Source organism: Lolium perenne, chromosome 3 (assembly GCF_019359855.2).
Source record: "Lolium perenne isolate Kyuss_39 chromosome 3, Kyuss_2.0, whole genome shotgun sequence".
Classification (NCBI taxonomy): Eukaryota; Viridiplantae; Streptophyta; class Magnoliopsida; order Poales; family Poaceae; genus Lolium; species Lolium perenne.
The window spans coordinates 304,624,745-304,639,091 of NC_067246.2; the positions used below are offsets into that span (position 1 = coordinate 304,624,745).

General features: G+C 41.5%; 1 protein-coding gene across 1 annotated transcript; it reads left to right on the plus strand.

The window, feature by feature from the left end:
- The first annotated feature begins 7,195 nt into the window (after nucleotides 1-7,195).
- Nucleotides 7,196-13,401, plus strand: LOC139837703 (protein NRT1/ PTR FAMILY 2.12-like). The gene is made up of 6 exons (XM_071827007.1): nucleotides 7,196-7,222; nucleotides 9,502-9,529; nucleotides 11,046-11,263; nucleotides 11,709-12,289; nucleotides 12,447-12,546; nucleotides 12,964-13,401. The coding sequence occupies exons 1-6, from the start codon at nucleotides 7,196-7,198 to the stop codon at nucleotides 13,342-13,344; spliced, it is 1,335 nt and encodes a 444-aa protein (XP_071683108.1). The 3' UTR covers nucleotides 13,345-13,401.
- Nucleotides 13,402-14,347: the final 946 nt, after the last annotated feature.

Genomic DNA, 14,347 nt, shown 5'->3' on the forward strand with positions numbered 1-14,347 from the left:
AGACATCAAGGGGCCCGCGTCCGTGCATTGGGTCGAGCAAGAGGGATATATGGTGGGATCGGTGGGGCTGGGTGGACGGTCACCAGAGTGGTAGGGTGCGGAAGGAGAGATGAGTGGCTTTCAGGGGGGGTTTAAGGTTGGTAGATGTTGCCAATGCTTGAGAATGGATCCCATGGGTGATCGAATCTAGGCGCAGCGGATCTGATGTGGCTGTGGTATGTGTCGCTTCGGGTGCGCCAGATTCGTAGGGAAAAGTCTGCTCATGACAAAAATATGTCATGAGATGATAGCTTTGTGTGTGGATAAATCAAATCAATGATATCCTTTGTGTTCGTGAGGGTATCCGAGGAAAACACAATGTATGGATCTAGGTGCTAATTTGTGATTGGCATTAGGGGAAAGGTTAGGGAAGCAAAGACTACCTGAAGTGCGAAGATGTTCATAAGTTGGGTGAGTGCCGTAGAGAAGAAAGTGTGGAGTGAGATTGTTGATAACACGGGAGGGGCGCGGGCTGAGAAGGTTGTTTGCCGTGTGAAGGGCCTTGACCCAAAAGGGAGCTAGTAGATTTTCTTGGAAGAGAAGAGTGTGAACAATGTCATTATTGGTATGTATGAGTAATTCGGCACATCCATTTTGTGGCGAGGTGTACAGACATGAGAGGGGAAAAAAGACACCCTACGAGGAGAACAAGTTGCGAAGGGTGGTGAGAAATTTGCGAGCATTGTCACATTGCATACAACGAATAGTAGTGTGGTATTGAGTAATTACAAAGGCAAAGAAGTGATGCAAACTGTCGCATGTATTTTTTTTCGTAAATGAAATACCCAAGAAAAGTGAGAAAATCAACGAGAATGAATAAGTAGTACTTGTAACTAGAGAAACTAACAATGGGAGAGGCCTATAAATCATTGTGAATCAAATCAAATGGTGATGTGGCATGAGAATATGAGATGTAGAAAATGGTAACCTAGGCTGTTTCCCAAATTGACAAGCATCACAAAAGGAAAGTTTGGGTACATTTTTATTACATTTGGAGAGAAAATATAATGAAAAGTTCTAGAGAGATGCGGAGCTTGGGTGTAATATACGTCGGTGCCACACATTGTTGGTGATGAATAGAGCCAAATAAGGAGTGTCGCCACCATTGCCACAAAAAAGGATAAAGCTCGCTGGAGGTCTTGGACCTCATGAGAGTGCTCTTGGTTGTAAGAGCCTTCAGAGAGAATCCAAATGGGTCAAACCCAACCGAACAACTGTTGTCACGAACAAATTTGCGAGTGCTAATTATTATTTTTACAATTTGAGGAGAGATAATCCGCTCTAGCCATAGTGTTAATAGCCACCCTGGTTGCCGTCTTCGTAGCCAATAGACTGATAGCCTCCCTGGCCACCACCGTATCTGCTAGTGATCTGGCCATCGTATTGACCACCGCTGCAATCTTGGGCGCCACCGTGCCCACCTCCAGATTGTTAGTTGCCGCCAGGACCACCACGGTCACCGCCGCGGCTGCCACCGCCATGGACCATCATGGCCTAAGTGTCCTCACCTTTTTTGGCTTTCGTCGATGGTGATCTCCACGAGGAGAAACCGTGCGCAGGTGTCAAGCAAAGTGGGGAGCGGTCCCCCACGGATGATCTCAGCCTGCATGTAGTATTTTTCGCTGATACCTTTGATCTGGATTTACGGATTGTAGTATTTGAAGCTTTTTTTTCCTAGAGACTGAGGTTTATCAACCGGAAGTTTTGTGACATATTCAGCATGGTGTCACGGAGGGAGTTGGCTATATTGGTCATGTTGTCGATGGAGCCTTCAAGCGAGTAGACGTTGTACGTGGCCTGGAGCTGCAATGGTGGTACTTCTTGTTCAAGACCTCCTTCTTATTCTTTCACTTCTTCCACCTCTGCTTCTTCAAAGAATAATTCATCCTCTTGTTCTTTATGTGCAACAACATAATGCAGATGTCCATTCTCGAGGGAGAATAGATTGTTAGAAAAAATGAGCGGGAAATAAACACCCAGCTCTAGGAATGTGAACAAAGTATCCACCTTGATTTTTAGAAAGCATTCCATTAGCTCGAAGAGTAGTATAAGAATAATGTATCTCACCGTCCAATGGTTGAATTCTACTTAAATCTAGAGAGAGCGTGCTGGTGAGAACCGTTTCAATTAATACCTCCGCAGGTGATGTTCCTGCGAGTTTGATGAGCTTGGCGGTCCAAATGGAAAAAAAGAATGGTACCCAAGTTTGGTGTCACATTATAGTTTGGAATAACAACTTTGGTGAGGATGATCATGTCCAGTTCATTGACTCTTATGAATTGACCACGTGACTGCAAAGTGTTAACAATACATAGTACAAATATAGAATAGCAGGACTTTCTATGTGACTTCCTTTAGGAATATTTTCATATATGCGCATTCGACTGAAATAAGTTTGAGGAGAGCGATTCATACATCGATTCACGGAGCGGATGTAGGCATATCCATTGAAGAACCCAAAATGGTCACACCACTCGCTGATTGAGTGACAATCATGAGTTGGAAGGTGATCCTATCAAACCCTTCTTCCGTGCTCCCAGGATAGGTCATCACAGTGTGTCTCAATGTTTTCAACAACTCAAAAGTTAAGAGGTGATAGGTTGGGATGTCCTAGTGAAAGATATCTTGCAACCCCACATTAGTAATAAGTGTGTTAAAATCATTACCTATCCCAAGATGATTAACAACGATAGGGCATTCCCATTTGGGGAACTTGATAGTGTGTTCCCGGAGTTGCTTGAAGCGGGTGAAATCCCACTTCTTCCTCAACTTGATTCCAATGAACTCATCCTCAACGGCCACGCTCCTCTTGGCTTGTCCTATTGTTTTTCATATCTAACAATCTCTGAACTTGGAAAAATTAGTCTTTTGGTTCCAATAGACCAGATGAATAATAGTTCCTCTAGAAGTTACAGTTATATATCTCCACAAAATAATACTAAAAAATGGGCTCAACAAGAAAAATGGTTCATATTCATCCATGAAATAAGATTGGCAATGTAGAGATATTGAGTAAATATTTGCAAAAAGTAATTGGATGATCAGAGGATAGATATACTGTAGATCATTGATGGAAAAGGACTTGGACCAAAATCGAGTAGGGAAAGAGATCCTCAAAGGTTTTTGTAGAGTTTGGAGGAAGAAACAAGGTAATGATTCTTTTTGATCTACGGTTATCTCTCCCGTGCATTTTGAGTCGCAGTGGACGTGGTACATGCACGGTACAGGTAGACATCCCCGTACCTGTGCTCGTTAAACCTTCTGCTTCCACGATAAAAATTCCCTCCCTTCTGGTATGGCCACACGGTACGAGCTTGGCTCCCATACCGATGGTCATTAAAACTCCTTGTGTTTGATGAAAAAGTTGTTGCCTTCTTCTCGAAGTTGGTACGGTCGTACGGGTGAAGCCACCATACCAGTATCGGTCAAACTTCTGTAAACTCGAAATTTCTTGTTTTTTTCCTATTTTCTCAAAGACCTATTAAGTTAGTTTGGTACAACAAAAGAACAATATTTTTGCAGAACTAATATAGTAATTATCTTCACTGACTTTTATCAATATGATTAGGGAGTAGATTAATTACCTCGTTCTTCTCCTCTCCATTGTTTGAACATCAAACACTTATATTGATACTAACACAAACTAAAAAATTGCTTAAGAAATTTTATTTCGCATGGGTTTCCTCCCATGACGCGCTTTTGTTTTAGGTCATTTAGCTCGACCTAAGTGATGATCTACTCTTTTCTACAATGGGGAATCCAACCATAAAGTAGTTCGATGATCTTGTCCCCGTTGGCCTTGTTATTCTTCCTAGGAAATGAACAACAAAGGGTGTACGCGAGGGTAACTCAAATCTCACGTTTCCTTCATGTAGATCAATCAAGGCTTTAACGGTTCTTAAAAATGACCTACCAAGAATGATAGGTGCCATGGAATCTTTAGGCATATTACCAATAACAAGATCGATAAGCGCGGGGCAATCTTTAATTTGAACAACTATATTTTATTTGATGCCCACGACTTGTATGAAAGTGAAACCACCTAGATGTAATTTAAGTTAAGTAAGCACGAATGAACCGATATTAAGCCTTTCAAATCATAAGTTTTAGGAATAGTGGACACACTTGCACCCAGATCACAAAGTGCATCAATTTCATTAGTCCTAATCTTTATCTTTATAGTTGCCTCAAATATGTCATCCAACTTAGAAACAAGTTTTTAGACAATCTTTTATATTCCATCTCAAGCTCATGTACCATTTCACCAACTGAATTAATAAAAAATTGGTACGCATCTTGATTTCCTCCATCAATAATAGGATTCTTCAAAGTATTCATCTTCATTAAATCTTCAACGGTGTAGTCGGGTGTGGGAGCATTTCCATAGTCCAACTCTTCAAATTTATCCCCATCTAAGCTACCTCTCATCATCTTCAAGTCTGCAACAGGGTTAGGCTTGGGCTTTCCCGCATATTCAGCAAGGATTAGTGTTTGAATTTCAACAACTTTACCCAATTGAGCCTCCACAATTTTAGTTCTATCTTGCAGCTCATGTATATCAGTTTCATAGCAACAACTTGCTTAGAAAGTTGTCCTACGGCAGTTTCATGATTCTCGGTCATTTTAATAAAAAAGATTGTTTTGCTCATTTTGAACTTGCAATTTTTTTTGATTGAATCTTCAAGAGATTGGCTGTTGCCATTATTATTACCCCCATTGTAGGTGTTTTGAGCTCTTGCAAGATTAGGATATGGTTTTGAAAATTCAAGCTATAATTTGTATTCATCCAAGCACGGTAAGGATTGTTATGTGCTATGAAGTCTATTCCTTCAACCTTAGCATCGGCGATGGCAGTACCCCTTGGGCTTCATTACCTTTAATCATGCATATAAGCTCATCTACCTTTGAAGTAAGACCTTCATTGTTTTCTTTGGTCATAGAGTTCACCTTCTTGAGGATGATCGTTCTACACGCCATTGTGAATTGTCTTGCATATCATTAAGAAGTTTTGTGGCTATGTCAATATTCTCCCCCATGAATGTTCCTATAATACCAAGCATATAATTAGTCATTGGGTTTAAAGCATGGTAAAATAAATGTAGAATGAGCCACTCTTCCATCCTGTGGCTGACAGTTTCTTAGACTCCTTTGTCCTCTCCTATGTGAGCGCTCGTGACTCACGATCTTCTTGTCTAAAACATGTGAAGTTAGAATGTAGTTGCATTGGTTTTGTAGGTGGGAAGAATTTAGTCATGAATATACTGCATCAATTTTCCCATGAAGTGATAGTAACCGAAGGAAGTGCTAACAACTATTCTTTTGCTTTCCCTCTAGTGAAAAAGGGAATAAGCGCAGATTTATAGCATTTGGATTAACATCCTTGAAAGTTCAATGTCAGTAACCTAGAGGAGGGGGTGAATAGGTTCTACAAATTTGTCTTGACTTGTTTGCACTTTTAGGCTATGCGGATATATAAAGTGTCCTAATGCAAACTAAGTGGAGCACCCTATATGATAAAATACATATATCAAGAACTTCAAGCTCGATGGCTAACTCAAAATAAAGAAGTGGAAAGAAATAAACAAGATGGAATCAAAAGGAGAAATATTTTGTGGCGAACAAAAAAAAGGTAGAAAAGAAATGGCACACTCCGAGCAAAAAAAATAGCCACCTTTGGAGATGCGGAAAAGAGGGAATCAAAGACGGCATATGGTACTTGCCAAAGATAAAATGGATGAAATATGCCAAACCAATGGGATCGAAGAGAAATGTGATTTGAGCCAAAGAACAAATAACTACTCCGACCCCCGCGCCCTCTTATTAGCGCGGGGTCCTATACTCGAGAAAACCGAAAAGAGGAGACTACCTTGTCACGCTCCTTCGAACTTTGTCTTGAGCTCTTCCTCTCTCTTTTCATATCGTGACCCGACACCATAAGAGGGAGAGATAATTAACCGTGTCCCGCTTGACCATGATGACGGCGCTCATGCTTCATTCAAGCCAGAACACTTCAGTTGATTGCATACTCTAGATCTTAGTCACCAATAGCTCAACTTATGAGCATTGGAGGATTGTGACACCAACTTCGAGTTAAACCTTCTCTCTTGACAACAATTATCTTGAATCCAACAAATGGACTTCAAGCACAACCTATGGATTATTCCTTCAAATAAAAACTCAATAAAATATTAGTCCATAGAAATTATCATCAATTACCAAAAACAAACATTGGGGCAAAGTACCCTTTCAATCCTTAATTCACATTATATTACATATTTATGTGAAAGTATTCAAGTGCATACCTGCATCCTTAGAAGCGGAACCTCCAAATTGGTTTTGTTGAAACCGAGTTAAAATATGAGGTTTAATTTCATAGTTTTCCGCATGTACAACAGGCTGAGTGATGGATGCACGCAAGCAATCATCATTAGGAGTTGCAAACCTCCCAAGCTTATTTGCTACCATACTACCAAGTTTTTTTTAATTTTTGATATAGGTAAACAAGTAAAATAAGAACAAAAAGGTAAACTAATTTTTTTAAAAAAAAATAAGAACACGAAGAACACTACTAGCAAAGAATGAACTAAAACGGAAACTAAACTATAAAAGAAATCTCTAATGATCTCACTAGAGGTAGCTATTACTTCCCTGACAACGGGGCAGTAAAAGGTTTGATACATTCGATCTGGATTACGGATTGTAGTGTTTGAAGCTTTTTTTCTAGACACCAAGGTTTATCAAATTGACGTGAAGATTGATCTCTCGAGCAGACTTCTAGTTTTTGCCCAGTGTTTACCTTACCGGACCAACATGTTTCTTGTGGTGGTTCTACATGCATCTGCGCATCCTCTCTCTTCACTTCATTGACGCTTGCGGAGTGGATCGACTCCAATGATGAACTCCTCCTCGAGGACCTCCAGGTGGAGACATCTAAGTACAAATGAGGCCTTTATGTGCGACAACCAGGCGACGCAGGCTGCCGTACATAAACTTTGCTTTTTTTTTAGAGAACAACCCTTTATTGATTAATTCACATTAATATAAATGGTTCCTCGGATACAATCCGGAACAGAATAGAAAATACTTAAAGATAAATTACTAGTCTTAGCTAAAATATGCGCCGCCTCGTTCAGATAACGCCTCACGTGACGAAAGGATGACGACGAGAAGGCAACCACCAGTTGCTTGATGTTTGCAACCACAATTCCAACAGCAGATCTGTCGATTACAGAGAAGTTCAGTTGTTGTATCAGTGATAAATAATCTGATGCCAAACCGACCTTGTTAAAGCCTTCATTGCAAGCTAGCGTTACTGCTCGTCGAAGAGCTAAAGCCTCTGCATATTTCGGTGGTGCAGTACCATTCAGATGCTCCTGCCAGCCGTTCCGGATGGAGCCGCAACCACCAGCACGAACCCCGACCCCGGTGATCGTGAAGACCAAGGATTTGCATGTTTGGAAATGCTATGACACAAAAACAATGTTACGTTTGGGATTATTTTTTCAGCTGTGACCTAGGATCACCGATGCATGTAAAATTCAAACCGACTGTAAGCACATCCGGCTGATGGGTAGTGCTTGCCAATATATTTACATGTTTGAAAAAAAAAATGCTCAGAAAATGGGCATGTCCTAAGGTGTAAGAGCATTTTCAGCCGCGTCCCCCAAAGTGGCCCCCAAACGGTGTAGGATTTATCGTTTGTGGGACGTGTTTCCTTCATGCCGCGCTAGGGGATGTCGCTCCCCAGCCGCATCCCCCAAACACGCCCCCAAAACTTTAAAATACTGTATTTGTATTTTAATAGATAGAAGAAATGTGTAGGTAAATCTGTACAAATATTGTTGTACTAATATTCAAAGCGGTGCAACATAAACAAATTACATATAAAAACTTCGAAAAAACATAAACAAATTACATATAAAAATTTAAAGTACTTCTACTTTGATGGCCCGCCTCGTCGTTCTCACGGTGATGCTTCATGCTCGCCACCTCTTCCGAAGAGGCGGTATCATTCGACACGTCGGAGGAACTTGTTGGTGCTCACTGGCTGCGCCTTCACCTTCGCTTTCGCCTCCGCCTCTGCCTTCGTCCGGGCCACCGTCGCCTCAGCCTCTTCTTCATCGTCCTCCTCCTCCTCCTCCTCCACCTCCTCCTCCTCGGCCTCCCATTCCTTGACGTTGTCCGGCAGCGGGGAATCATCACTGCTAGGCGTCGCAACTTTGTCCCACCAGTGGTGCCATCCCGGCAGCTTACCCTCGCCATCGGTGTCTGAGAGAGGTCGCTCATTGTGAGAGAGGAGGTGTTTCGATGAATGGCGGCCGGTTGTAGATCGGAAAGCGCATACGTAGAGATTTTATTGAGCACGGATGAACGGCGGCGCAAATATCGAAGAGAGCGGCGGTTGCTCTTCCGCGGAGTTCGCGCTCCATTGAAGCGGTTTGCGCGTCGATCGACGCGGTTGCCAATGCGACGGTTCCCCTTCCCGGCAACTGCACCGTCGCTACGTAGGCGGCGGTTGAGCATCCAACCTGCTAACGTGTTGGGCCCACGTATCCTCACCTCTCATTTCGTTGTGTTCGGCGTTCTCGGAGCGTCCCATGTGTAGCGGGGACGGGCTCGAGCCGTCGGACACCGTATTGAGCCGCGCCGGATAAAAAGGATCATTGGGGCGCGTGACCGAGAACGATTTTTTATCCAGCGTACTCCAAATCTATTTGGGTGCCGCTTTGGGGGACACGGCTGAAGATGCTCTAATGGGTGGCGTCATTGGGAACATGGGCGGATATTGTGCGTGGCTGCCTCCAATCGGACACAAATTGAGTCCTATGGTGGCCCATTTGAGTTTCCCTAATAACACTCCAGGTTTGAGCTTAAATTTAATTGTGAAATTAGCTAATGGGGTATGATTTATCTGTCACAAAAGTTATACCGCCAAAACATTTTTTCAAACATGAATTCAATGGTAGTACATTTATTGCTGTATATTAATTTACTGCTTTTTATACTTATCTTATTTTTTTAGGGGTGTCGCCGCTTTGCTTTTTATACTTATCTTATAAATCAGTGGTTAAAAGCTGGGCTCAAAATTGGATAGAGGCCTTGCAAGCCTGTAGGTGCTCTAACTCCGCTGCAATAGAGCAGCTGGTAAAAAATAGCACGTCGTATTGCTGACCGAAAGGCTTAATTACTTTACCTGAAAAAAAGGCTTAATTACTTGCCTTATGGGCTTCCGGCGACAGCACACGCCAGCTAGCTCTGTCGTATATATGAACCGATGTATGCACACGGCGTCCTCTTCCATGAGACTGAACGTCTTGCAGATTGGTAGCTAGCTCCCGACTGATCGACCATTTTTTTCTGAGAGACATGGCCGTCGCTGCTGCTGCTGCAGTGGAGGCGGTGGAGGTGGGAGATGGTCAGGTGTTGGAGAGGAACGGCGGCCAGAGGAGGAAGGCAGGTCAGGGATGGAAGTGCATGCCCTTCATCATAGGTACGTACGAACTGGTCATAGCTAAGATTTGCTTCCCTTCTCTCCAACCATCTCCCAACCTGCTTCTTTTTCCGAGATTTTGTCGTTCAGATAGGCCTGTACCTCAGCCGGATGTAGAGGAGCGTGGCCGAAGTACATCCGGCTCTGCCACCGAGTTAAGCTAGGCCGCTAGCAAGATCGTCGGTGGGGTTTACTGAGTTTACAGCGCGTGTTCCCCCTCTTGATCTGCTTTCGTGCTCCCCGTGCCTGCGAACTGGTGTACTTCAGCCTATAAATTTATTTTTTATTTTTTCCTGACTAACCTCGTAGAAAAATTAACCAATATCTGTGACATGAATAGTTTATAACGAAGCTAAATTTTAAGATGAATCTAGTGGTTTTAATTTTGTGTTATAAATGTTGATATTTTTTAAGTTGGTCAAACTTAAAAAGTTTAACTTAAAATAAAATCTAAGCGAATACTTATTCCTACAAGGCAATTTTAAGTGAGACAAATAAAAGCTCTGTGGAGTGTTCAAAAAAGTCCCATGATGACAAAAGAGTGGGGTGATATTTAATACAAATGATTAGAAGAAGCTGGAATTTTGACAATTTCCGAACAATTATGACGCATACATGCTCATATTTTTGCTTGAGTTTGACTGTTTTACTACCCGGTCATAAACTTTTTCCCCAATAAATTTTGGTGTCCTCTAGCCTATTATGGATGAAAATGTAACGAAAACAGAGGAAGTGGAAACAAAACATGCTTAGATTTGGCTTGGGTTCGACTGTTTTACTATCCGGTCATGGCCTTTTTCCACAATAAAATTGGTGTCATCTAGCCTATTGGGGATAAAAATGTAACGAAAAATACAGAAACCATGAAAGATATAATTTTGTAAACGCTCTGTAAACATATATAAACAAAATAGAGTACAACATTGATAAAAATGTGGAGGATGGGTGGGTGGTTTTGTATCCCTAACCCAAGGTCACGCAACCGCGCCTTCTCCATTAGGGGAGAAGACCGAATGGTTTATAAGATTAGGTAGTAGAATAGGCTCGTTGGGCCTGTCACAAACGGAAATTCCACTTCTATAATCTCGGAAAACGCATTGTCGTTTTCCACTTTGCTTTCATCTAAAAATTTCCGTTTCCACTTTTGGTCCAGGAAATCTGATTTCAGTTTTCGTATTCTCTATGTTTCCGTCTTTTCATGAAAAGACAAAAACTCTCTGCTACGTTTCCATCCCTACTTATACACAGAAGGCCACACAAACTATTATGCGTGCCAAAGCGAATCAAAGTTAGGATAAACATATAAAAAGCCATGCTTGGCACTTTTTGCCGATAAAGGGCTCTTTATTACTTAAAAAGGTTTTAAGCTTACACCGGCATCTGCATAACCAACGTTAACACTAGTGCAACTTTGTACAATTATATGGAACATTATCATATTTTGCGCACGAATAAACTCAAAATCCCACCGTTGTCTGGTACAGTACTGAGTGTTTGTCATTTTCTTTGTATGCAGGAACTGTGGCATTTGAGAGTGTTGGGTCTATTGGGGTGGCAGCAAATCTGACGGTCTATCTGGTGAAGCGCTTCAACATGGGGCAGCTCTCGGCAGCAAACATTACCAATATCTTCTATGGTACGTTTAACTTTGCGCCGTTGCTAGGCGCCTTCATCTCCGATGCCTACCTGGGACGGTTCAGAACCCTAGCCTATGGATCCTTCTTTACCTTCCTGGTATGTCCATGCCACAGCCCCATTTCACCTGCTTGTGTAATTGTGTTGACAAAAATAAATTCATGATCAGTCTCGTTGTCGAAATAAATCTAGTAAATGAATGTAATAGCCAGCAATATTGTTAACATTTAGGAAGTGAAATACTGAAATGGCATGTGCAATGAACTCTAGCCAATGATTAACACTTTATCTGTTGATTTACTGCAACAGAACTTGATATCTCAGCAGATGATATTTATTTACTATTTAGGTGGAAATAAAAAGCCGCATGCATCAATTGATGCAGAGGCCGAGGCATCGCCTCCATGGCAACAACCTTACATGAGCTACAAAAACATGAATAAAGCAAGTGCACTAAAATTTTGACAAGATGCAAACATCATCAACTATTAAATGTTGCATTTGCTCAGAGGCTAATCTGTTTGTTTATTCGTTGTCAAAACAGGGGATGCTGGGGTTGACTTTATCTGCATCAGTTCCAGCTCTCAAACCACCAGGCTGCAATCAAACGACCCAGTTTGGCGAGCACTGCAATAGTCCATCAAGACTCCAGCTGAGTGTGCTATACCTTTCTCTTGGGTTTATAACCATCGGCGGTGGAGCAATCAAACCATGCAGTCTTCCCTTTGGAGTAGACCAATTCGATATAACTGATGAAAAAGGCCGCAAGGGCCTGAGCAGCTATTATAACTGGTACTATGGCACAACTACTGCTTCCCTGGTGTTCTCTTTGACTATTCTCGTCTACATACAGAACAATATCAGCTGGCCAATAGGATTTGGCATACCCACATTCTTCTTGTTTATGGGAATTATAGTCTTATTTATGGGTACAAGACTCTATGTCCATGTACCACCAGAGGGAAGCATCTTCACTGGGATTGCCCAAGTTTTAGTGGTGTCCTTTAAAAAGAGAAAACTCAAGCTACCATATCCTCGCGATATAAATCAACAGGACTTTCTGCTCTACAACCCTCCCACAAGGGGAAACCGTATTTTCAGACTGCCACTAACTTCCCAGTTCAGGTAATATAAAGTGAATAGAATGTCCTGCATGCCTTTATAAAACTGAAATAGAAACACAAACAGCATGCGGATCATGTCAAACAAAAATACTGATAATATAAAATTAATATATGTAGATTCTAATGTATACCCACTTTTCATTGTGATTCATCCTCAGGTTTCTGAACAAAGGTGCAATTGTAAGGGACAGTGATATAAATGATGACGGTTCTGCAAGGAACTCGTGGGAGCTTAGCAGTATCCAGCAGATAGAAGAGGTTAAATGTTTGATAAGAATTGTGCCTATTTGGATTTCTGGCATCATATGCTTCGTCGCGGTTGCTCAACAATTCAGCTACGTAATATTGCAAGCATTAACAATGGACTGTCACGTTGGGCCACACTTCGAAATTCCACCGACCTGTGTTTTATCCATATCCTTCCTGGCCCTAACTTTATTCATCCCCATTTATGACCGACTTCTAGTACCCATGGCTAGAAGATTCACTGGGGTGGAAAGTGGAATTACACTTCTTCAGAGACAGGGAGTAGGATTGGTGTTTTCTCTCATTTCAATGGTGGTAGCAGGACTTGTTGAGCGCAAAAGGAGGAACTCAGCTTTGTCTAATGGAGGAATATCACCAATGTCAGTCTTTTGGCTTGCCCCCCAATTGGTCCTGATGGGTATTGCCGAGGCCTTCAATGCAGTTGGACAAATTGAGTTCTATAATAAGCAGTTCCCAGAGCACATGCTAACCCTAGCAGGATCCCTGTTTTTCGTAAGTTTAGCTGGAGCAAACTACTTGACAGCTGCTCTGGCAAATATCACAAAAAAGGTGACCAGCAGACATGGCAACACAAGCTGGTTGACAGAGGATATTAATCTCAGCAAACTTGACTATTACTTCTATTTCATTGCCTTCATGGGAGTACTGAACCTTCTCTACTTCCTTATATGCTCACACTTCTATCAATATAAAACCATGTCACTCCAGGCTGAAGAGTCCATCGAAATACAGACCAAGGTAGAGGTAGATGCAGAGATCAATATCGATAGAGATGCACTTGACAAGTAAGTATTACAAGGAAAATTTGTCCTCCACAGAGTGTAATATACTTTGGAAAAATTCCAAGTGGTCTCAATGTTTTGCAACATGGCACACATACGTTCCTATTATCTTTGAGTGAAACGCGGAACAAGTGTACCATAGTTTAGCCAGGAAGGATGACTTCATGACTACTATCCAAACAGCATAATAAAAAGCTGAAAGGTCTATTATATTCTAATTTGATGAAGTGTGAGTTTCTTATTATCTTTGATATAAACTAGGTGTAGGACATTACTTGCTATCACAGCACTACATACTGGCTCGTATCAATGGCGGAGCCAGGAAATTTTTATGAGGGAGGCCGACCAAGCAAGACAACTCGCGTCTGAAATTTTTGCCAAAAGCTGCAACAGCATTAGGGACCAAATGTAGTTTTTTTTAGTGATTATACAACCATTTGTTGTCCTGAGAATCATAAAAATTTATGGAAGAAGTGGAAATTGGTGGTGCATTCATTTTGAATAGAATAATACTAGTAGGAGCGGTGAAGATTATGTGCTTTTTAGGATCCTCTGTGAAAATCTACAACAGCAATTCACTGTATGGAACATCACATTTGGTAGAAGGAACAACATTCTGTATGGTCCCTTCAGTGGCTCGTATGGTATAATAGTGACACAGTGACACATGCTTTTCTGCATAGCAATTTGATATTTCAGCACTTTATGTATAATATAAATCAGATTTAAAACATTTAATAACTAAAAGCTCATAGCACACAGGATCATGCATAGTTTTGATGCATGTACTTCACCCCAGTATCAAGTATACATTACAACTCCCACATATGTACACATGAAAATTAAGCTAACTAAATTTGACTTAGATTTTATGCACTGTCACACCAAAATAGTCTCCTTCACTTTTTAAACTTGAAGGAACAAGCATCCAATTCATGCATCTTATTCTGGACAACTTCTGCCCAATTTGACGCCAAAATAGCAATACCTTCGTTTCCATGCTTGGCACA

Bases quoted from the DNA above. Each gene is read 5' to 3' on its own strand.
- LOC139837703 (XM_071827007.1), top strand. From the start codon at position 7,196: ATGACGACGAGAAGGCAACCACCAGTT. The intron at 7,223-9,501 runs GCTTGATGTTTG...AAGGCAGGTCAG, and splicing joins CGAGAAGGCAACCACCAGTT to GGATGGAAGTGCATGCCCTT. The intron at 12,290-12,446 runs GTAATATAAAGT...ATTCATCCTCAG, and splicing joins CCACTAACTTCCCAGTTCAG to GTTTCTGAACAAAGGTGCAA.